At 42.4% G+C, this 25447-nt stretch overlaps 2 protein-coding genes across 7 annotated transcripts in view; one reads left to right on the plus strand and one right to left on the minus strand.

Moving 5' to 3' along the window:
* Positions 1 to 15685, minus strand: part of ZNF277 (zinc finger protein 277) — a 60718-nt gene extending 45033 nt beyond the window's left edge. Inside the window, exons 1-3 of one of the 2 annotated variants that reach the window (XM_072861849.1) lie at positions 15556 to 15656; positions 14177 to 14332; positions 8943 to 9006 (exon numbers count right to left, since the gene is read on the minus strand). Coding sequence is in view for 1 of the 2 variants with exons in the window: in XM_072861839.1 (XP_072717940.1) it covers positions 15556 to 15604 (49 nt within the window). In the remaining variant the exon portion in view is untranslated. Of the gene's footprint in view, positions 1 to 8942; positions 9007 to 14176; positions 14333 to 15555 lie in introns of both variants that reach the window. The other variant, XM_072861839.1, reaches the window with a different exon arrangement.
* Positions 15686 to 15696: 11 nt separating this feature from the next.
* The window catches only part of DOCK4 (dedicator of cytokinesis 4), a 258226-nt gene continuing 248475 nt past the window's right edge, over positions 15697 to 25447 (plus strand). For 4 of the 5 annotated variants that reach the window (XM_072861831.1, XM_072861800.1, XM_072861812.1 and 1 more), the window contains exon 1: positions 15697 to 16042. Coding sequence is in view for 4 of the 5 variants with exons in the window: in XM_072861800.1 (XP_072717901.1) it covers positions 16006 to 16042 (37 nt within the window). In the remaining variant the exon portion in view is untranslated. The remainder of the gene's footprint in view (positions 16043 to 25447) is intronic. The other variant, XM_072861822.1, reaches the window with a different exon arrangement.

Raw genomic sequence — 25447 nt, forward strand, 5'->3', positions numbered from 1 at the left:
TGGCAAAACCATTTAGTTACCAAGATGACCAAACCCCCAGATATGATCCATTAGGGAACCAAGCTGGATTCCTATAGGTAATTCTGCATAAAACAGTGCTGCATTTAAAACTCTGTGGGAAATTAGTAGTTTTAAAGCTTTGTCTAGTATTCAAGTTTTTTTGAGCTATAATGAGAAAGCGTACCGAGAAGCACCGGCTTGACACTTGAAATGCACACGACAGCTTCCCTGTTTTGCAGCCTTGGCACTGCAGCATCTATTTGTTGGCACAGCAGCATTCCCTAATTTGTGGTCATATTCTTGGAAGAGATTTTATACTGATTACAGGATTTTTCCTTTGTTTTCTAGAGTATGAAAGATGGATGACTAATGACTTGCCAAATAAACAGTATTCAAAAACAAAAGTCAGAATAATGGAAAGAAAACACCCTGTCATCATCCTCACCAATTCTACATGCAAATACGTTCCTTAGTGAAAGAAGAATCAATGTACATAACAATTTCCTAGCTCTATATATTAAAGCACCCAAGTACTTCTATTAAGTTGAATTATCATTGTGTCTGAGCTCATGAGGAATTATTTAGCTATTACTTCTGCTTGTTAACACACTATGACTGATATTTAGTTAAAATGTCCATGTGCTCTAGGAGACGACACATCCTGCAGCTTCCCCCAAGATCAGTCAGTCTCAACCCTGCCCGGTTTTTCATTGAATGCAAATGAGCACTTCAAAAGAGTACTTAATCCTACAGCTAAACCTTGTCAGGTTTACAGAAACCGTACATATTCTGAGGCATCCACTGGCTGGGAATATGAGAATTTTGCTGCAGTCAAACGACAGTTTTAAGAAAAGCTATGAGTTACCAAATCCTAATATCTCAGGACAAGAGTTTCTATAGAGCAGGTGTCTGCTGGGAGCTGGAACTAACAGAAATACAACTGTGCTTAATAGCCATATTTAACAGGGCTGCTCTGTCGGGGAGCTTAGGATGTTGCAGTTTCATTAGCATTAACAAGTGTTGCTATGGGTACCAGAGCACAGGCATCAGAATACAAGTGAATAGAAGGAGTGGGAAAGTGATTAATAAAAATGTGAACTGTTGGAATTTTAATAAAACAAAACCAATGTGCTTGCCAATAAGATCATGTTTAAATAATAGACTACTTTATTGCCCAGTTCACCAGCAGGTATATGCCACTGCTCATCATCTTTCTGCTTAAGCCCAGAAAGACAAAACCCTACATCAATAAAAATAAAGACCAGAGCAAAACCGCTGTTCTCACATTCAGAGGGACACACACACACACTGACGAAAGTGACCCTAATAAGTATTCATAACAGTATTTAAGTGCTGAGGTTAATATGCAATTTATAAATATTTAACAAACTACAGACAGGCTGTGTGCAAGCTCAGAGCCACATAATACCTCATTTCTGGGTAAATGGCACGGACTCACATTAGTGTAACTAAATGCAGGCTTTGGTATCTTGGTCACAAACATGAAAATGTATTTACCTAATTCAGAATGAAATTTTGAATAATTTTATTACACCCTTTAGAGCTACTCTGATTTCCTATGACTGCTGTTAAGCAAAATTAGTACCATTTCTGTTTACAGAATACCTAAAGGGTGAAATGGCAGTATTGCATGAGTATCTGTGTTGTACTCAAAATACAAAGCCAATTCCTACTCTTAGCAAAACATGTCTTACCCTAATTACCAAAAGAGTGTATGTGTACCCATTTTTTCCCCGACCTTCCCCATCCAAAAGTTGGAATGAAAAAATGCGCAGCAACATTAATTCCCACAAGTGACAACCCACGTGACTATTAATTAATAGCAGAACTTCTGCTTTGCTGTTTCATTAAACAGTGAAGGCTGTAGTTTGGACTCTACCTACAGCAGGTAATTCCTTGATTTCAACAACATCTTCAAAATATCTCCTGAGTCTTAGTATATCCACTCTCATCTGCTTTTGCCAGTCAATAAATTCTTACTGATTCCTTTGGAGGTGCTTTAGGATTTACTCGTGTTGCTTCCCTCCCCTACGGATGTTGCTCTGGGCTTGCGTGCCTATTCCCTATGAGCTGCACTGCGATGGATATGCGGTTTTTCATTACTCCATGGCTAAAACACATTCTTGAGTTTCAGCACGCCGGTCTTCCACACCTGTGGCTATAGCTTCCTTTCTAACCCCACTCTGCTCGCTCCTGCAGGATGCCCTTACCAGAATCTTCCTCCTCTAAACACCTTCAGCACTCAAATCTCCTCATGGGTGTGACAGCAATCAGGAAATCAAGTTCAGTTTAATTACTTTATGCAATTTTCCACAAAATTTAATTCTCATTTCCTTCTACCCCTCTTTCCATTCCCTGCCCGCTACCCAGACCCCTGCGGTACAGACGTGGCATGCGTATGATTTACACCACCAGCCATCCGTCTCCCTTCATCCCCTAGCTCTCTCCTTCCAAGAACACTTGTTTATCTTTACCTTTGTCATACGATCTCCGCAAAGCTTTTCCTTTCCTGAATTTTGGCTTTGGATGCAGTTTTCCTTGCAATCTCCGTGGTTAGTTCTACAAACATTTATTTGTGCAAACATTTTACTTATGCGAACGATCTCACTCAGTTCAGTGGGCTATTTGACTTGTTATTCACCTCAATGTATTTGTAAGATGAGAACTGTAGATCATAAATACATGGAGGCTGTCTTAAAGAACATCTATAAAGAGCTACATCCAGCTACACTTTTTTTTTTTTAATAGAAAAGCAATAAAGCAAATCAAGATGACTCTGAAGTGGCACTCAATACTTAGTGGTCTTCACTGACATTTTCTCTGTACTTAAATGTTTAATTTTAAAAATTGGTATTTATGAATCACTTAGGCTTGTATGAATTATTATACCGATCTCCAGAATAATAGGACACTTCAACAAAAAAAGATATTTTTGAAGTAAACAATACCGACCTTTTCTTGTTGAGTGTAATCACATGACATGGTAGACATGGAGAGCTGAGATCCACATTATGTACTAAAATCAGGGATTAGGAAGCAATGATTAAACCTTGCCCTATTATCTGGATAGATTAACAAGGTAATTATGTAGCCTGAAACTCAGAATGTTTAGTTACAAAGAAGAGGAAGAAAATATCCAACACAAGAATTTGTAATGGAAGGACAAAAGTGATCATTTAGGTTCTCTTCTGTACTTATCACCCAAATCTAATTAATAAAAATGAGTAGCTTTTTTCTGTTTAACTTGCTATTTAATACAAAGGCATATCAAAGACATCATAATAAAGCATAAACAATGCTGTTTTAAAGTTGAGGTATAAAGACTAAATTTCTGCTATTTTCACATGAAAACTCACTACTTCAAAAAAAGGAGCACAATTTTGTGCCAAGCTGATGAAGACTGTAATTTTAAAACTTTAAAAAATATGCACTGGAAGGTGTTACAAGTAAAGGTGTGTATGCAAATTTAGTACTTGTGTATGTTACCACTGCCACTGTTCTGCTGACTCCTCTGCAAACATTAGCATGCTGGAAATAGGAATGCCCTAGTTTCCATTTACTGTGATTGTGACCTTAGCTCTTCCACAAAGAGGTCTTAACAGTGTGTTTAATAACGAAAGTAATACTTCTGTATTGCTACAAGTTATCTTTGTGGTGCCTTTAACACTACTGTACTAAGCCTAGTATCTTTTATGCCAGCATTGCTATGTAAAATGTGTTAATTAGTTTACTCTCTACTTCTTGTTATCATTATTTAGTAGAGATCAATAATTCTTTATTACAAGGATTTTCCTTATCTCTTCTCTTGTCACCTGTCCTTTTCCTCTAACAGGATTCAATTCCCAAGCACATTTATCCTCTTGATGTTAAAAGGATTGCCTAGTGGTCTTTTTAAATTATTGCTTTACATTCTGCAGTTAAAGGAAAGGCTGTGTGATTTTCCTTTAAAAACCTAAAGCCTGCTTTAGCCATTCCTATGAGAAACCCCCATGTCATTATGACAGGAATTTTTACCATGCTCCTGACTAAAATGTTTGCATCACAGGGTTTATAACTGTTTTCCACTGGTAGACATTCCTTGAAAAAGGCAACTATTTGAGAAAAACAACTAAAAATAGTGTGAAATTTTAATTTTAAATGTCACTTTAATTTTTTTCAGACTTGTATAAATTAGAACTAACCTGAAAGTGCATCCTGAGAAGTCCCATTTCTGGGATCCTGATGTATGTGAGTTTCACGCCGACGGAACAGGTTGAAATCTCTCTCAGGTATTCTGATGGGCCTTCCTGATACTCAGAAAGCCTTCAAGGCTGAATTGTTTAACCAAATTTTCTACTTAATGAAGAATCAGTATGAGGAAGAGGCCCTGTGGTGTTAGAAACTCTGTGGTCTGTTGCTGCTTTCTCAGTGAACTGGAGCTTTTCCAGATGGAGTGCAGCAAAATAAGTTGTTTCTACTTTTAGAATCAAACCTCCATAAATTGGTATTCAAACTGGAAAAAACAATGGCTGAAAAGGAAAGTTCATTATAGCACGCAGTGATGTGGACCAACACAGTTCAGCCTAATTGATATCTTCGCTCACGAAAACAAAGCTTTGGCTGTATTTCAAATAATCCACTATTTATACTCTTTATAAATAAATTTTTGAAAATTAATTTCAGAGGAAAGTGTTTTCAAGTCAGAGCTCAAATATTAATGTCTTACAGATCAAAGAACATCTCACAGCAGGCTATATCAAATTTCTATGAGCATATTCTGACTTTGTAGCAGAGTTTGAAATAAGTATTTTTGTGATACTGGACTTATTTCTCTTGTCCTTCACACATTCATTAAACATATGACACCGATCTTGACTTCTTAAGTATGATATACACTTACTAACTGATACTGCTAATGTAGCTCATGGACATGGATGGTGAAATAATTTAAGTTAATTTCCTCAAGAAACAGACTTAGAATGTTACAATTAGTGATACAAGTTGTTTATGGTTTTCAGGCAATGTTTTGCTAACTGTATAAATACATGCAGACTCCTGAACATTAAATTAGTACAGTAATAACACAGGCTGCATGTTTTCACCCCATATAAGACAAAATCAAATTAAAACCTCAAGCAGGATGTTTTGTGTTACATACCAGCCTTCAGAGAAAAAGCTCCATCTCATTTATTCATGCATTACTGAGTCATAATAAAATTCAGTGCTGGCACACTGGTCAAGACAAATGCTAGCAAAATGCTCCGGTGACAGCAGTATCACTTATTACTGCAAGCATTTGTTTCATAACCATTCCTGTTTTCATATTGTGAGTCTTGTGCACTCACACCATGGGACTGCTGGGGCTGACCTGGGGCACGTGCTACGAACTTTGGCAGTGGTCGTGAATCGCAGGATGCTGTGCCGTGATTCCCTGCACTACCCACCAGCCCTGCCCCTCTTCCTGCACCTCTCAGCACAGCTCTGACCCACACAAGTCCTGCAGTCCCTGATCATCTTCCAGCTGCTTTGCACATTGGCTGCGTTTACAGAGCAGTTTTGCTGCACGTGAACTGGATTCATCTGCAGTCCAGATACGTAGAGAACGCATCCCAACCCCTAGCAGAGATATCTGGGTCTAAACCAAGGGGAACTGCTTCAGAGAGCTTTGAAACACCTGCACATTGAGGCTGTTTGGTGTGCAAAGCCTGACTACACGTAATCCGAAGCAAAAATGCCAAACCATGTAATATAGTTGCAAGGACTGCAGCACCAATTGTCTTTATCTACTGTGCCTTATTACTTGCTCATGTGAACAGTGCCACACCGTACCATACCAGCTTGAGAGGTTGAAACAGATGGCAAATCCAGTTCTAAAGCTTCTATACCAGAGGGATAAAGAGGAGGCTTTTAACCTGCTACTGCTACACAGGGCAAGAAGCAGAAGTAGCTACTCCTCGGGGACAGAGCCACTGATGACAAATGGGAGGATGACATCTCAATGAGCAAGAATCAAACAGAAGCAGCTGGGCCTTTTCACGCTGGTCACTGTCTGTCAGTCATAAAAATCAGAGAAAAATACATGAAAGTGGAAAAAAGACCATTCAAAAGAGATGGTCCAGTGAAAACACTAGGCAAAAAAATCAAAAGGAAAGTTCAAGAAACCCAGTTGAAATATATTACTAAGAACAGACAGGTGTCTGTCTGAGAGTTTTGGACCACTGAAGCCACTGACAAAACATCTATAATTTCTCATTTACAGGTCTACTATAGCAAAATATTAGGATAGAGTGACAAACAAGCAGTGAACATGGAATTACCTGCTGGGAAACCAGGCCTTGATATCAATGATCAGACATCTGACTGGCAACTATACCGTTCCCCATAGTGCCAAAACATTAAAAGTTGACAGTTACTGCTGTACACTGATGATCTAAAATCCTTTATAACCAGAGAATAAACTCAAGCAAAACACAATGCCCTTTTCATTTACTTCATAATTACAATTTGACTGCCATAACATGTAGCATGTTTTGAAAAATCAGTAAAGACTCCAGTTGAGCACCCCTGGCTCCATACCATAATCAAACTATCAAATATGGGTACTATTCCTGTATGAAGCAGTTTGAGCACTCCACATTTGTACAGCAAAAAAGTGTTATTGTTTATACTACAGGGCATAAATCTACTGCCCTACCAAGTGGGGCAAAGAAGCTCCCTAACATGAAACTGTATTGCATAAATAGACACATGCACTACATTTGTACTCTTATGTAGTATCTGGCACATTCTTACTGAGGAAAACTGCTTGCACACCCCCAAATTACCTAACCCTACCATTTAGCAGTTTGGCATTTTTCAAAAATTCGCACATCATATTGCAAGCTAAGCAGCACAGTTTCAGTCTGGTTATACGGTTTTATGGTACCGACCAATACATTATTTAATTCAACAATTATCAGGTCATTGGACACTAGTTTTTTCCGCTCAAGTGACTGTAATTAATTACTGATGACTCAAGACAACAACTCTGCAAAGAACCCATACCTTTACATACGTATTCCCCTGACTTCAGTGAGACACCGGTCAGGATGATGTGCCCAACACTTCACAAGCGCAGACCTGCTTTAAAGTTGCACAAAACTTACCCCATTTTTTCCCTCCCAGTTCTTCAATGCCATGGTCTTTCCCACATTGTGAGGGGCTTTTATTGATGCAATATTTAAAACTATTTTAAAAGGTCCATAGGAAGACATTCAAATGCTTTCAGGCTTTTCTCACGGCTTCAGCCTGCTGGGAGTTTGTGGATGAGAATGTGAAGCAGAAGTCTCAGAGAGAGTCTGGGAGCAACTGTAGTTTTAGGATGCAGATGTTCACGCAAAGATGCAGAGTTCTAGCAGGGGTTGCAAGACAGGACATGGTGGAAGGAAGCACACAGGGCTGGGAAAGGTTATGAAGGCTGTTTGGACAGACAAGAATTTCACCTATACTGAAGTTAAAATACTTAACGCTTGTAATTTCATAATATTTAAGTCCTTTTCTTCCTTTCCTACTGTTCACTTTTATCATAACCATATCCTAGTTTAAACCCTGCATCCCTTCATCAAGAAAGCTGGCTAAAGACTCAAAGGGAGAACTCTATCATCTGTTTATACGGCAGGCACACCTTGTGGCAGGCACCATTGGCGACAAGGATTTACAACTTTGGTGCTCTTCCAGAAAACCAGTACTCCCCAGTAAAACCAAACCAAAGCAGCGAACGAGGTGTTTCAATAGGCATAACAAACTATCCTGGCATCTGTGTTACACTTAGAACATTCAAAAAACTTGTAAAACCCCCCTAGTCCACACTTCTACATCTAAATAAAACATGTGCACATCTATTATTTGTTCGGGTAATGAGAAAGCCTTTTCGGGTAAGAATCAGGTATTTGCTAATATTGAGACAGTTTAAAAGTCTTCATCAATATGTGGATGGATGAACCACCACCCACTGTTGCTCCACCACAGGTAACAGAAGGCCTGAGCAGAAATTTCAAACAAGTTAAAGGCTTTAACATGCAAACAAGTTATGATGTTTAAGCTGTTCTGTGGTCCACAGGCACATGCTCACCAGGTAGTCTGAAGCGGGTTACTTCTCAAGGAGCTCCAGTTATTATATAGAGCAGCTGATACTTGGTAGTTTGTTCACGTATCAAAGCCTTTACCTGCTACTGAGCAGGCAAGCATTGGCTTAGATTACTGGAATTAAATACAGTTGTATGTCCACTAGTAGGCAGTTAAAGAAATTATATCTAACAAAGATAAAGGCCATCCATCTTTGCTTTTAAGCGATGAAAGTTTTCTGAATCCAGAGAAAACCAAATAGCAAGCCTTTATTGGGTATTTTTGGAGAACATAACATATCCTATGCCTTGCATTAACGGGAGTTACATATTCATGCCGAGGTGTGGGGATGCCCCTTTGTCTTCAGATGAAATACAGTGCACATTTCTAACACAATTATTTGTAAAATTTCGGCAGTATCACTGCCAGTTCAGATCTGTATTACCAAGCAATACAATCCATTACTTATTTTATTAATCCATTACTATCCATTTAATGAAATACTTAGTTTCACTTGTATATTCTCCCATCATCAGTTTTTTAAGAAATGTGCTGTGAAGGCTAAAAACACTAAAATCTTACTGTAACAGTTCCATTAAAGGATTTTGCCTTTTTACTTTTCAAACACAGAAGCACATAAAAGGTGATTTTACCAATAATAACTTAGTAATTTCCAGTCCTCCACAAGATCCATTTGCCTATCAGATAACTTTAAAATTACTACGAGATTGCATTTTTAATTAAAAATCACAACAAATGCTCTTAAAAAATTTTTAAATGATACTGTTTTAGGAGATTCATTCTTGTAATCATATTAAAATAAATTGTGTTGCACTTACAGAATTAATTGGTGAACTTGTCCTCCAGGTGTAATTGCTGGTTGTTCAGTTCACAATGATTAACCTGTGTCAAACCAAGATCCTTTACAGAGCTTATAATGCCTACTGGTAGAAGGAATCCCTTCTCCCCGTCTCCAAAATCTATAGTATGGTGGAAGCCCCAGGTCTTGAAATCCTCCAGCCTCCACTGAACATATAGATTTAACCTGAGAAACAGATCATCAGTGCTACTCTAGATGCTTGGAAGTGCCTTGTGGGGGAACAACTGAGGATGCAACCACGAGTGTGAACATTTGGAACTAGACAGGGTTTTAAGGAAGGGTACTGAGCAGGATATCAACCTCTAAAACCATCAAACAGAAATGGGCAGATACAGGTGAGCTGGGTGAGCCCATCAGGCTAACGTCTGAGGAACTCTTATGAACAGAAAAGAAGTAGCAGCTGTGTGCTTGGGGTGCTCTGTCACCTTGCTGGGGTTTTCACCCGTGGCAGCGAGCAGCTCCCTATTTACAACCATGCATGCTGTGGATGTTTGAAGAGGAAGGAGGTAATCCGCTCACTCGGGGCTGATCTGAATAGGAGAGGTAGTAAAAGGATGTGTGGGATGGGAGGGCATCTGGTTCATTACTTTATTTGGTTAAGGACTATTCAGTATAAAAGAAATAACAAATAACAAGGATGGTGTTAGATTACACACAAAAGAACACTAATGAGCAGGTGATAACAGAGACAGTAAGTCATTTTTGGTCACTACAGGAACTAATGTCATTAAAGGAACTACTCAGACACAGCCTTGACCAGGTTCAACCTGAACTTTGTCACTGATAAGAAAGGGGAAATGTGATTATCATATGTATTATGGTATATTTGAGGGTGTTTGTGGAACTGCATGAAACTTGCTATGGGATATCAGAAGGGGCTTGTGGGATTATGTGTATCTTATGGGAAATTTAGAGGAGGGGCCAAAGGCAGAGAAAGGGAAGCATGGGGGGAACAAACACAAGAAAATGGAGGCAGGGAGTGGGGGGGGAATAAAAAGGGCCAGTTGTATTTAAACAGGCTGCTGGTGGGTATGCTTCTCTGATCAAACCCTGCACCTGATCACCACAGTCTTTCCTTTCTTCTTATGAAATCCTTTTCTTAACTACTTTTTTGTGTAATTCGCCCACTGTCCTATATGTGATATTGCTGCAAGGTCTAAGTGCCAGCAACCGCAGAAGACACTGCAGGTCTCAAGGTCTGCAGGTCCAGGAAGCAGCAACTAGAGGGACCATGGTGTGTCTATGTTTTCCTAGTGAATTTAACCCTGTATGCATGTGTGTGTATGTGTAATTTGCCAGCAAGGTTCAAACTGGAGTAGCCAGTGAGTAGAAGGAGACCTGTATCTGGAAAGACTCAAGGTCTGAGACAGTGGGTGGGCAAGGGGCCCGGGGTCCAGCCGTGGGCAGAGTCGATGCCTGGCAAGGCAGTCCAGCCAACGGACTTGGAGACTCTGCTAATATTTGGGGGTGGGGACCCATGACTGTGGCGTACATGTGAGACAAGTGTGAGTGCGTGTATCCATTTTTGGGAGCCAACACCAGGTTGGATTTGCTAGCAAACAGGAGGAAACCTGCACTCTGAGTAAGAAGGCCCAGGCACAGATATCAGGCAGGTTTAGAGGCCATGGTAATGTTCAAGGGATCCATGAATGTGCGTGTGCTTCTGAATCAGACAGTGAGGGTGTCTACTCAGTGTCTACAGTGTTTTCACTAGTGCACTTCAATCCTGATCAGTCTTTGCCACCCCAAATGGGATTCAAAAGTACCACCCTCCTTAACCCTCCACATCTTGAGAACTGGCTTTAGGGCAAGTCACAGCCACATATATTGCTGCTGTTGCCATTTCCCTTCCTGCCTGGCTCTCCCAGGGAAAGGGAATCAGAAAGGGATTAAGAGAAGTTTTGCTTTCTGGGAGAGCCATAAGTGGCCAGGGGCCACTGACAGGGAATTCCTTTAATTGCTCCTCCAGCAGGGCTACCCTGATGCATGCACGAGCTTTGTCTAAGGTGCCCTGCAGCACAGTACCCGCTAACACAGCTTGCAGTAGCAAATGTGAAGGAAGCTGTCACTACAATGCTAACATCAGGAGTTACCGATAACCTGGGGACATATTAAGAGTAGAAAAAGGGAAACACTTGTCCACTCCCCTCCTCACTTCCCAGCTTCCAAAACAGAAGAGAAGCAGCAACATAGAGGCCAAATCCCATCTGTGTTTTAGCACATGGGACCCCAGAAATGCCTCGCTTCCCCCCCTCCTGAAAGTTTTTGGGTGAACTTTTAGCTATCAAGCTCAATAGGCAGGAGAGCTACAGAGAAATTTCATCTTTCTGAGTCCTAATTTGCTCCTGCCTAAGAGCAGAGATTACGATGCTGCTGAGAGCCAGGCACCTCATGTGGCAGTCATGCTTTGATGCTTTGCCTCACAACCTTTTGTGCTGTTGTGACTCCATCAGGCCTAATGAAGTTTAATCCTAGGGAAGAAGGTGCAGGGACTACAATGAGAGATCACACACGTGGAGAGCCAGGAGTGGTTTGGTGAAAGGGGATGATACACAGGAATTACAGGTGGAAAAGCATAAAAAATAAAAAAAAAAAAAAAGAAGAAGAAAATGAAGAAGTATGGAGAGCAGTAGTGAAAACAGGATCCAGAAGAGGTTTGTGGACGACAGTTGGTGAGATGCATGGCAGCAGGACGGGAGCGGTGGGACCAAAGGAGGAGCTGTGGGCAGCAGAGGCTGGTGGTTTGGAAGGGAAAGGGGCAGGACAAAAGGAGTACCCAAGCTGGGCATGGGAGAGAGCAGGGGCAGGAGGGACCGAATTAATGTTGGAGAGTAACCCGCTGAGGAACTGTCTTTAGAGCATCAGAGGGGCCTTCTAGAGGCAGATGACAGCTGAGGAACAGAGGCAACGAGCGAGAAATTAAAAGCAGGCTCAAAGCAGATGAGAGGACAGCGTGAAAGGCTGGAGAGCCACAAAGGACAGAAGGGGTTGGTGCAGAAGTGAAGAGACAAGCCAGACCAAGCCCTTTTTTTGCTGATACACAAGCAGATGGGGAAAATCACGAAGAAGTTTATGAAAAAAAGTAACTGGAAGCTAAAATGTTCACCAAAACCTCGGGCTGGCCGAGGCTGGAGTAGCAGAGGGGATACCCTGAGGGCACGGCGATGAGACGGCAAGCCCAACTTTGGGCAGCCGAAACTGAACACAAGGCAGAAAAGGTGCTAAGATACACAGGGTGATGACTGGGCCCTGGCCTGAGGTTTAGCTAACATGAGAAACTACTGGGCACGACATGAGAACTGGCTGAACACAAATAACAGCGTGAGAAGCTGGAAAAACTTGCTGAGAGCGTGATGAGGAAGGGCTGGGTTTCAGGTAGTTAAGAGGGGGGTTATGTGAGAGGTGGCTGGGCTTCACAAAGGCTTGAGGGGGACAGAGTTGGGACCTTTTGGGGAGTGAAATCTTGCAAGACACACAGGGCTGAGGTAATGTATCAGTGATACCGTGTGAGGCTGAGATGGCTCAGGTAAGAGCATCAGAAATACCAGATTTGGTTATGCATCAGCTAGCAAACATCAAGCTGGAGCAGTCGGTGAGTAGGAGGAGACCCTCACCTGGAAAGACTCTGTGTCTGAGCCAGTGGCTGGGTAACAGGCCCAAGGTCCAGGAATGGATGTTAAACAGACTTAGAGCCCACATTGATATTCAAGCGGCGTGTGAACATGGGGATGCTTGTGAATCCAAAGAGGGACGCATCCATCAACACGGATGGAGAAACCCCTTGGGTCTGAGAGTCCACGGGACTGGCTTCCAGTAACCAGGAAAGAGGGAACCCTAGATCGCAGAGTCCACTGGGTTGAGTGGCTCTCACAGCATCCTTAACAGAGAGAACTTAAGAGTTGGGCTAAAGAAGTGATGCTTATAGTATCGGGAACAAAACAACTTTCACTAAAGTATCCTCTAGGTAGCAATGAAAAAAGGTAGACTTGTGCAAGACCAGTCAAACTTTAGTTTTCCACAGTAAACTGAATTCCCTTAAAAATGGCACACAAGAGATAGATGTGGAAGGGATAAGAATAACATGCTGTGCTCTGGCATGGTATGCTCCAGCAGCATGGTATTAAAAAGCATTTGAGCACATAAAGACCCTGAGTAGGAAACTGTAACTGTCAGACTGCCGATGAAACTATGAAAGACACGCTTCCAGAAGAAACCTCATTTTAAAATCCACTGACAGATGCTGTAAGAAATGTTGATATGTAGCATAATTAATGTAGACTGAACAAATTGTACTGTGGACAGTGATATGTTTATCAAAAGCCACTTGGTGAAGGCTGCTGGAGGGAACTAATTAGAAAGCAACACAGTCCTGGATTAGAATATAAAAGCACAGGCTTTCCTGTAAATAGGAAACAGCAAGACAGGAAAAAAAAATGTTATTTAATTTTCCTATATACTGCCTCCAAAGAAGTGACATGCCTTCTCAGGTGCACATGCAAGTACAAGGTGTTGCTAGAGCAAATAGCTTTGTAGAAATGAAACCTTTGAAAGAATAAGGATTTTCCTCAGAGACAAGGAAATGATAAATATTAGGGTGAGGTATTTCTTTGCTCACAGACAACGTGATTTATAGTATAAGATCTGTTTACCCTAAGCGACTGGGTTCTAAATGAATAATTTTGAAAAGGCTATTTCAGCTATTGGGTAGTCCTGTCTTTGTTCAAGGGAAGAAGAAAGATGGGCTCTGAGCCTAATACAAACATGCTGAAGTCAGTCATGGTTAACATGACAGACAGCAGTTAAAAGGCTGTGGCAGAATTTCAGGACTCCCAGCCAGCATGTTGGCAGCCCTCTCTTATAGAGACAGAGATAGTTTGAATGTACGTGGAAGTCTATAGGCTGAGGTGGAAGTAAATTTAGCCTGACACCTATTATTTTGATTTTCAACAGTGACTTTTACACATCACCTAGAGACTCTAAAGGATCTGCCAGGGGATGCAAAGCAAGTTTGGGAGCAAAGACACCGAAAGTTCACTAATCCTTTCAATGTGTGTTTGAGCTTACTAATAGGAAAACAGCATAGGCCTCTGAATTCCAATGGAACAAACTTTTTTTTGTACTGGTGCCAATGTCTTTACAAGAGTTACCTGGAAAAACCTCAGGGTAACCTCATCATTCTAGTACTCCACACACCTATATACAGTTTCACACAGAAGACTTGCACAGACAAAAGTGACCATCCTTTTCAACACCAAACGGCACAGCTTTGCCTCTGGGTGCAATTAGACCAGCGTGGAAGCGCTCTAGAAGGGTCTGGCTTTTCATGTAGGAGAGGCTCACGCCAACACACTGCAACACATAAATAAAGAGTACTGCTTTAACTACTAGCATAAATAAAGTGATATTACTTTTACGAACAGAAGCAGGGTGCATACTAGAGAAACAACACAAAGGTCACTTAAAAGATCACTCACCACCAAAGTTTGACAACTAGAAGGATAAACACGGAATAAGTGCACTCTAACTCTAGGTTTAAAACTGCCTACTTGCACGTGATTTCCTTCTGCTGTGTCCTTCACACTATCGTCAACTTAAAAATTCAACATAACTTGACAGTAGAGGCTAAAAGCTAACCTGAACTGAAAAAAAATTAAGCCACTTTCCTCTCTTAAATGTGAAAACATTAAACTCTATATTTTTGTTCAGCTTAAACGGAATCATCCCATAAGATTTCTAGTTACAAGAGTAATGATTTGATTGGAGAACACTTTTTTAAAACCAGACGTACTCATCTTAGAGACAACCTGTACCCGGTGAGGCTTGCAGAGCCACATTGTATCAACGGAGTTTTCCCCCTTTTTTCTGTCTGTGCCTTCCCACAGGACCAGAAGATGTAACTCAAGCTGTTGCTCCTGCCTCACAACACCCGGGTTTCTCTCACAAGGATCAGTTCAGCCTGAGGATTTCTTGCAGTTTACCTACGGTGAGCTCTAGCGAAGCTGCTTCTAGAGGGGCATAGACATATAGGCCTCTCCACAAGGATGGAGACCTTGCTGTTCTTGCTGCTTACGGTGCCTGACATCGCTGGCTGTCACCCCTGATAGTCCATTTGAGCTCCTCGCTGTACACCGCCTGCTTTTCTTTATCTCTGTGCATGTATGTGCTGAGATACGGTTATGTGAGAAGTCAAAAAGCCACCCAGACCAGCAGCTCCATGTCCCACCTCGCTGGCACACCGCCGGCACCAATTCCCTCTCCAGCACAACTCTCTGCGGAAACCTCTCCCTGGCCCCACAGCTTCAGGTGCCAAACGCGGGGCTTTGCTAAGAAAAGGAACGGCACCAGCAGGACCAGAAGAACGACTTACGTCCCTTGTAACCACCGGGAGGCGGGGACGGGGCCGCCCGGGGCTCTCCCCGGAAGCCCGCTCCGACGGGCGACCGGCGGGGTCCCCAACCGCGCCGGGCCCCGACGGCTCCCGGCTGTCCCACACGTGTCCCCCGCTCCCCACCCCCGGTGCCCCGCGGAGCCGGCCCCGTCCCACCGCCCGCGCCTCCCCGCAGCGAACTCACCGCCCCGCGCCGGCGGCCCGCCGGCCCCGCGGGACGCTGCCATGGCCATGCTGCCGCCGCGCCGCTCCTCCCGCCCCGGCGTGAGGCGGCCTCCGGGAGCTGAGCTCCGCCCCGCCCCGCCCCGGCGGGGAGCGCGGGGCCAGCCGGGGCTCGTAGTCTCTCCCCCGGCCGCGGGCGACGAGGGGCGCGGCCGCGCCGAGGCACTACGTTCCCCGGCGTGCAGCGGGACGGGGCATATAAGTGGCTGGCGGCGAGCGCGCTTCAGTCAGTCACTCAGTCAGTCAGTCGGTCCGCCCGCCCGGCCGAACAATGCCTTCGCCGCCGGGGCCGGGCAGCCGCGGCTGAGGCGCGGCGGGAGCAGCCGGGCAGCGGACGCGCTCGCCGGCCACCGCCGCTCCCAGCGGAGGGGCTGCTGGCCGGCGGGGGGGCGGGCGCACGCACGCCGCGAGCATGTGGATACCCACGGAGCACGAGAAGTACGGCGTGGGTGAGTGCGTGGCTGAGAGCGAGCGGGGCAGCGCGGGGGGCGAGGAGCGGTGCTGCTGGCGGGGAGCGCATCCCGCGGCGGAGCGGGCTCGCCCCGTGGGGCCGGCGTGGGCTGCTGCCGTCCCCCGCGGGAGGGGGGGCAGCGCCCTGCCTGTGTGCGCGGCCGCGTCGCGCTCCCTGCGCGGCGGGGGCCGGAGGTCCCGCCGGGGTGGGGGGGAGCGGCCCCTTCCCCAGGGGCGCAACAAAGGGCGGCCGATGCCCGAGCCGCGGCTCCGGCGCCTCCCGCCGCTGCCCTGGGATGGGGCCGGTGCCCCGCCGCCGAGGCGGGCGCTGGGCTTCTCCCCGCGGCGCTGGGTGGGAGGGCTGGTGTTTCACGGGGAACAAAGCAGCCTTAAAAAATACCGCTGGGAGCGGCGGCCCGGCGGGGAGCCGGTCTCCGGCGGTGGCGGCGGCGCCCCGGGGAGAAGCGGGAGCAGCAGCGGGGCCGCGGGCATTGTTCGCGCGTCGGGGGTTTGGTCGCTGCTTCAGTGGAAATCAGACAAAGTGCCGCTTGCGGGAGTCGCGCTTCCTTGCCTGTTCATTCAGCTCTGCCCGGTGCAGGGCTGTGAAGCCCGCTGATATGACTTAGGAAGGCTCACTGATTTTTTTTTTTTTTTTTTGGACACCACCTAGTAAAACCGCCGATACGCGGTGAGCTCTGGTGGCTCGTCCCGGACAATAGCCCCGTTTGACACAGATGCAGCTGAACTGTTACACAGACCTACTAGCGTAGTAAGCGGGTTTCCGTCTGTTTACGTCGCGTTTGAACGCGGAGTTGTGTACATTACGGAAAAAGCAGGAGGAGCGGGGAGCCCTCCTTTGTTTGTGTGTGTGTGTGTGTGTGCGTGTGTGTGTGTGTAGCAGCGCTCTGGCGAGCGGTGAGCGCGGGAGCCAGCCCCGCGCCGTGCCGCTCCGTCCCATTTGGAGTTGATCCCAGATGTTGCCGTCCTCCGAACGTTAAATTATAGAGATCATCGATGGGATTTATTTTCTTGCCTTCTTCATCTGCTAGGTCACAGCTGGGTTGCAAGATATTGATTAGTCCTGCCACCCGCCTTTCTTTACGAGGATGGGCAGAGGCTTAAAAACCACCCTGGGACTCCCTGGAATGGCATGCTGGATATTAGCAGTCAAGTATTTCAAGCTGCAGCCCTCCTCTCAGTCTATTTGTTGTGGGTTTTTATTTTTATTTTTGAGCATAGTATGCTATTTCACAACTGAAGCATTTTTTTCCTGATTTATGAGCTAAAAATCACTATGGAGCATCTTTTCTAATACTGAAAACAAGCAGCCACACACTGTTCCCCTTATTTGAATAACTGCCCCTGGTTGCTAAACAATTAAGTGATAGCCCTTAAATAAGATTTTCTATGTTTAGTAAACCTTTTCAGGTACTTGCACATGGGTCACTGTCCAGCTCTTCCTCACTTACCAGGGCTGGTGTCACTGAAATACGCCTGCTAAAGAGGTACAGTTGTGATTTCTCAATAGTGGGCTTCCTTTGGATCAACCAGAAAATGTAGTTCACTACAAAGATCCTCTTTATTTCTGTAAATATAATATAGTCACAAAAAGATGCTTATTCTTATTTAAATTCATTCCATGGTTTTCTGTGATTTGCCTTCCAACGGCTATTCAAGATAGTAACAAAAAGCCACTGTTCAATTTGGGTCCTCTGTACCTCTAGGATGGGGGTGATATTGTAGTTCATATGGCCACTGCAAAATATTGAAATACTAGCCTCAACTAATTTAATTTTTCTCTTGGACTGCATTTTATGCTATGTGCTTGCTCACCTGCATGATGAGTGCTGTCTGCAAAATCTTCACACCCAATTATCGTATAAGCTATTGTGCTCTGTAGCAGTGGTAGGGGAGGCAGGAGAAAGAGTTGTATCTTGCCATATAATTCTTTAAACTTTATGTAAAGTGAACTTCATAGATCAAACTTGCATTTTGCACCACAGACCTGCTTATTTACTTTCTTTTTTTAGTGATGGGATGATTATGTTTCCAAACAGTTTTTTTAATACTGATGTATTTATCTGCCCTGGTAAAATGGGTGCATTATAAAACCCCTTTGAGAATCCCGATTAGTTGTACCAAGCATATGCATCCTTTGTATAAAGAGCTCAGGGCTTGCATCAACAGCAGACCTCATCTGCATTTTCAATCTGAATTTTGCAGCACATGCTGTATGCTGCACATTTCTACTGTGACATGCCAAAATGGATGAATAACCAGGCAACAGCCACCTGGTTGCACTGAAGGGTTGCTGGTAACCTGGTTGCTGTTGCTCACTTGTACAGCCTGACTGATTCCCACTTTGAGGGGTAGTTAATACAAGTAACAATCTTCTCTTCTTCAAATTTTTAAACTTCTGCCTGCTAGCCGTTGATAATATCTAATTGCTTTTTACTGAGCAGGTTGCTTTACTCTGAGTTCATTTACTAGTAGGCAGACACACTGCCAGTTCATTTCCTAGTAGACAGACATACTGCCTTAATGAAGAACATTATTATGCTTATGTGACACCCTTTGTACTACAGTTATGTGTTTTTATTTCTAAGGCTGTAGATTTTGTCAGTTATCTGTTATCCCTAAGGATGCTAAAGGTGAAATAAGCATTGGAATATTTCTGGTTCTGAGAGTTTGCTTTGTCTGGGTTTTGATATCTTTATTTTCAGAACAGAAGGTTAAACTTCTGTATTTCACTTTGAAATGCCGTATGTTTTGAATCACACCTTCAGCTGTTGTGTCAAATTAGTGATGGCATTGCACAAAGGATCCAGTGGTCAGTTATGTGGAGTATTCAGCACAAAGAATGCCAATGTAAGGGTAGGAGAGGTAAGATTTTTTTGCTGTTAATAGTGTCTAAACCTGGTAGATGTCAAATGGAGTTGGCTTACATAAATGCGGTGTGCTGCTCTACATGAATTTAGAACCTAACAGAACAATATTGTTTAGAACAATAACCAAACCCTTTGTTAAAATGAGTCATTTAAGACTGCATAGCTGTGGATGCTCTGCAGGCAGCAAACTGGTAAGTGTAGCTTTCAAAGGTGACTCTTACCAGTTGGTGCAAACTGGAAACTTTTAGCTGTAATAAATAAATCACAGGAATACATAATTATCTTGTAGCTGCTGTTTGGAGTAAAGATACAAGTTCTGTTAGATAGCCTGAATATAGGGGTTTTTCTTTTTGTCTCACCAGATCTGCAGACTTACCTGCATCTGCAAGGATGCAGTTATACTTTCTGGAATGTAGGTGATTTGCCTTTTTCTACTGAGCACAAAGTTCTCAGCATTTCTCAGGAAGGATTTTTTTGGATTAGGATGGAAAGATTAATTAAGGAGAATAATTAAAAACAGTTGCCAAATGCATCATCTAATTTATAAGCAGAATGGTATTCCAGATCCTGAAGTCATTCTGTACAGCAAGATATACCAATTTAACTCAGACAAGTTTAAATAGTGCTTGGTATTTTTAGTGTGGTTAAGCCATAAATCTGCCTTCCCAAGGGGGTATGAAGTGTGGCCATCTCCTAGTTTATAGATGGAGAAACGGAAGGATCAAATGACTTTGTGCTGTAAGCTGAGGCTTATAGGAGGAAAAAGACAGGGGTGTATTAGTTGATCACAGGAGCAGTATTGACTAGCACATAGACAAAAGCCAAATCAATTGGCTTGTGCCCTGTTCTTCTGAGTTGCAGCCAGACTAGTCTTGCTAGCAATCCTCTTGAAAGATAGCTAAGACATCTTTATCTTCATGCTGTAATTGCTTTTTTGACTGCAAGCTAACTTTACTGTAAATGAGCTTGGTTTGTTTAGCTCAACAACAAAAAGACAAAGACTATTATGTGGTTAATGTCACATTGTATTTCTGTCAATAACTGTGCTAGACTTCTAATATAATGTGTTTTGTTTAACACAAACACTTCATCAGCTTCTCTTCATCCATCCCCAGATAGTACAAATGAAGCCTTCTATGTTATTTCTTCCATTCTCCTATGTTGATCTTGCCTCACATTTCTATGTGGAATTCAGTTGGTATTTTTGCTTTACACTAATATGACTACTAATAATGATCTATATCCAAAAGTTCTGTCAAGCTGCCTTAAAACTATTTAGGGGTGAGGCAGGGCAAAACATAGTGCATTTTGGGGCTCATGAACCCCATTTGGCTAATGAACAGTTGGAGAATGATCTTTGTTTTCTTGTTACAGCTTGTGACTGTTTGTGGGGCTGGTCACCTGCAAGTAGGTGAAGGTGAGGTACCATGGGGCACTGAGGGTGAAGTTGGCAGGATACCAGTGCTCTCTTCATTTCACTGGAACGATGGGAGCCCATTCTCATTTCATGAAATACTCCCTGAGTTCTAGCTATCTGAGATGGAAAATGTGTGGGTCTTTGTTATAGGAAGATTTTTGACACATAACACATTGTCATGGAGGCTTTTACATCAGTTTAGGATGTCATTCAGATAAAGATTATATTTTCCTGGTCTTCTATATAAGCAGTCACTTTCAGTATCTTTCAAAAATAGAATGATCTCAACTCACTACTTTTGGACAAAAAAAAAATCACTGACTGTATTCTGTTGGAGAGCAGAATATGAAGGTTGAGATTAAGTAATTTTCGTCATAAGACTAGCCTTAACTTAAACAAGTGTTGATAAACTGGTGAAATTGCCTTAAAATAAGACTAAATCAAGATTTTAAAATGTTTGTTTTTTTTAACAGCTGCCTCCAAAAATCTGGAGTCTTTAGTATGGATGTGATGTTTTGAATGTCTTTATCATCTAAGGACAACCCAGAACTGGTTGGTTCATTAACGCCTCCTTACATAGCACCCTTCAGAGATCTCATCTTTCCTATTCACTATGTATCTGGAGCTACTGGGGAAGACTTTTGAAGGCTGGTGTTATTTCATGGCTAGCTGTATACTGATGGCACTGTGTTTTTCTTCTTTCACTGTATTGAGGCTTTTTGCCACCATTCTCAGTGTTGGACTTGTGTGGCTACTAGCTGGGTCAGATTTAGCCAAAAGATGATGGAACAATGGTGAATTAAATAACATAGAGTGAAGGTGAGAATGTGGTCTCTCTGCTGAAAGGGAGAAAGCTTTTTTTATCTAGCATAGGCTAATGTAATCTGTGATTGCTTCTGGAGCTCAGAGAGCATGTGATGGAGTCACTAACTTCTCTGTCAAGGGAGCTATAATTGGTTATTTTACTCCTACCATGCAGATATCAGCAACTTTTTGCACTGCTGCAAGAGTGTCTGCCTTTGACACATCCCTGCTTCCCTAACCTGCAGCCCAGAAGTGAAACTACAGAACAAAATAGGGTTTCACGTTTAGAGCCTAGTTCAAGGTGAACATGTTATCTACCACATTCCACAGCTTCCAGTTCATTTCTGAGTGTAATTCACCATGTAGGTTTTGGTCTATAAAGTTCTCCATAATTTGAGTCTTGGGACCAGGGAGAATCCTGAGGAGAACATTTTGACTGCTTGGATCATTTGTGACAATTGAATGTATTCAGCAACTGAGACAAGGCACTTTCAGCAGAGTTTGCACCCCTGGGAGACGTGTTGCTTCATTTCTTTAGTTTTGAGAGACAGAGTGTTGTTCATGGGTGGCTTTCTGGTGGTTTTTTTGCTACTGGATTTGTAGTTGATTCTGTGAAGGTACAGGGGAACAAACTAGGTAACCCCTCAAAGTCCTTTCAAGCCTGTCTGTGGCTCTGCACAGAAAGGTTGAAATGCAAAGGTTTTGCTTCATTTTCAGTCTGGAATTTCTTTTGTTACTGTGGGGTTTTTTGCATCTAACTGTACATCATTGAGTAACCTTTTGTTTTGCTTTTCCTTATTTTCTTGCTATTTGTCCTTTTTGTGAGGAGCGGGGCAGAATGCCTTTGAGGTGACCCCTATCCCCTTCCCAATGATTTGGAAGCCAGGAGACTAACCTGGAGGCATATGTCCCTTTCTATTTATTAGTCACATGCATTTAATTTGTCGTAAATGTCCCTAACATGTAATACAAAGGATTGCTTTTGTTTCAGAGATGATCAATAGAAACATAGGAAAAATATGTTTAGAAAGAGTTTTGAGATTTAATCTGTACTACTTTCTCAAGGCCAAGTCAACTCTGTCTGTCGCTTCTGAAGGATGTTTGCTAGCATGTTCTTTAAAATGCTCATATCAGAGTATCTGCAACTTCTGTAGTCAGTGCTTAGCAATCTTCCTTCTAGAAAGTGTTTCGCACTGGAGTAGTTTCCTCTTGCACATATCATTATGTGTATATGAAGACTTGCCAAGACTGTCTCCTTTTCCTTGTATGAAATAACTGGCGCTATTTCATCCTTTACTTGTAGATGATGTTGTTCTTATCTTTGACCAATTGATCTATGTTCAAAACTGGACAGGAAAGCTTTATCAGGCAAAGCAGGAGAATCTTTTAGAGTGGTGCTTTAGGCAATGGGTCTGGTTGTCATCCCTAGCATGATGTTTGTTCCTTTTGCAATAACATCACATTGACTCATGTTCAGTCGGGAACCGCTAATCAATCCTTCAGATCCTTTTCCAGAATACTCTTGTCTAGATAGTCATTCTTCCATCCTGTATTCGTCAGCTGATTATTTCTGCTTATGCGTCCTTAGTGAATGACATCTCTTTTCCATACTATTTCTCCAGTTTGTCAGCCACATTTGCTCACAAATTTCCGTTCTCACATAAGCCTGTTGGAAGCACCTTGTCTGACAGCTTTGTTGAGATGCAATTTAGGAACTGTACTTGCTAACAGAAGTGGAGCTTGTTAAGAGAAGCAATGCATGATGAACGACTAAAGACACTTGGATGCCACAATGATTTGCTATTAGTTTGCTTTTGTATGTTTAAAGGAATGTATTTTTCAGATCTTTACAATGACAAGAGACTGAAGTGATAGCTGTTCTCTATTTCTCTTCATAATGCATGCTTCTAGTTATTCAGCATGCATGTTCCCAGTTATATAGCTTAAAGATGATATGATAACTTGTCAACTTTGCATTCTTGGGCACCTGAAACATTTTGTTTGAAAATAATGCTGATCTAACTTCCAGATGCTCAAGGGTGGATAGGAGAGCTGCAGAGAGTGCAGCTCTGAAAGTAACCTGTGCTATAGGGACAAAGAAAGAAGCTTGGATTTTGCAATTTGTAATGCATTGTGCTTGCTGCTTTTTGTCATTTTGAGTGAGAAAATAGGATAAAATCAAATCAGTTTTGCAGGATTAAAAAAATCAATGCAGTCATATTATGGGATGAGGCAAAAAAACATACTCATGTGCCCTTGAAGGTGAGCTAATATAAGGGGAAAACCTCCTTACTGATCCCGATTGCACCTTTCATCTTTCTCCAGTTAAGGAACCAAGTCAATTTATTTTTCCAGATTCATGTGCAATTATTTATCTACTTTGTTAATAATAACAGCTGAAATTATTATAACAAAGTGGGTAAAGTCTGGTTATTAATCTCTCTAGTATGTTGAGTTTTGTTTTCCTGATAGATTGTATGTAGAAAACCAGAAATAATAGACGAGGTAATAAACCCCCAAATGGGGTTGTTTGTTAGCAGAACTCACAATAAGGCATTCGAGGAATAAGTTAAACTTATTTCTGTTTTGCTTTCTGTGCTACTGGATTTCAAGTGTGTGTGTGTCCTTTCAGGGCTCTGGAAGCAGGCGGTGGCTGGTCTTACGCAATCAGTAGCTAAATGATGAGCTTGTTCAGTTCTTTCTGCAGCAGAGAAGAAATGGAGTGCCCTTTCAAATCCATTGCTTGGGATTTCTTGATTTGATTTTTATTGTTGTTTGCACTGAACTTATGATTTCTGAGTTTTATTTAGAAATGCAGCATGAGTTCTTAACTATGAAGGTGTGCACTGACATATTTTCATGAATAATTTGCATTGAGTTTATGGGAATCTATATATGCTGTGGATAACTGAGCACCAACTGCACAGCAGGGGCTCTTCTGTAATAGAAGTTACTGAATTCTGTTTAGTGATTTTTAAAACAAAGCATTTTCTTTTACTATCATAAATAATTCACCACATAGGATAATGTTTCATTTTTTGAAACTCTTTGAAATTACAGGTTGCAGTGCAGAAAGCAAATGATTACTCCATGAAGCCTTATTTTAACTTTTCTCAAGACTAGTGTAGTGAGCTAAGCATGTATGAGATGCTGGGGGCGGGGAACCAGTACTTCTGATTCTTTGTTTTGTTACATAAGTTAAATGGAAGTTAGCTGCAAAAATTGTATTATTTCATTATTGTATTACCCATTGCTGTTTGTATAACAGCTTGATCCTTAGTCAAGCTGTAGATATGTTGTAGACTATATAAGTATGAAATAGTTGTACTTATATGAAGTAGCATTCATGCTTTTGTAGATAATGTTACCCATAAAATACAGAATATTATTTTTCTGAGGAAAAGCCTTGTATAAAGATGGCTATTTGACTTTAAGTGTACTGTCTTATTTTTTTGGGGAAAAAAGTAGTATTGGGAAACTTAAATGTCATCAGTGGTTCACGATGTTACCTCTGATTCCATAGGTACAACTGTGAGGTACATTCCCTGAAACTAAGTGGTATGGAGATGGGTCAGAGGTTGTAAATACTATTTTTTTTGTAAGTTATAGTGGTAGTTTTTATAAGGAATAAAGTTGGCTAAAGTTTTGTACCTTGAAGGAATATGCCTCTTTCTTAGGCTGTGTGGTTCCTTTCCTAGCATTTGTACTAGGTCTGTTAGTACAGTGAGGATACAGAGCTTGACTTGCAGTTTCTGCCTTTGCATGGGATTCAGAATTGCTCCTTCTGGTGTTAACGTTGTCTCCCCTCTTACTATGATAAAGAAAGAAGAAATCTGAGCATGTATTTTTGAAACAATTTAGTGGATAACAGCTGGCAGAGCTGCTGTGTTATTCATGGTTAATAGTGGAAACTTCTTAAACATTCTTCATTTAACTGTCTTTTGCCTATTCCTCTATCTCCCCCCTGACCCCAGCTTCCTTCCTTTTTTTGGTCTGTAAAACTTCAGACAAAAAAAAAAGAGGAAATCCTAAGGTGGAAAACAGAAGATCCCTGTTCTATTTCAGTGTAAGAGAGCACGTGTCAGTTCTGTACAGAGTTCATTACTGTAGCTATACTTACTTCTCTTCCTCCACCCACCCATATCAGAAAAAAATTGAATAGCTAATTATAACTCAAGCCAAAATGATATTACTTCATGATATCCTTTCTTCCACTTGGAATAACGAGACCCAAGAGCTAAAATTCTTCTCATTGGGCCAGGGATAGTTCTGAGTGCTCAGCTGTGTTGGACAAA

The sequence above is a fragment of the Ciconia boyciana genome, chromosome 1, assembly GCF_034638445.1.
Source record: "Ciconia boyciana chromosome 1, ASM3463844v1, whole genome shotgun sequence".
Classification (NCBI taxonomy): domain Eukaryota; kingdom Metazoa; phylum Chordata; class Aves; order Ciconiiformes; family Ciconiidae; genus Ciconia; species Ciconia boyciana.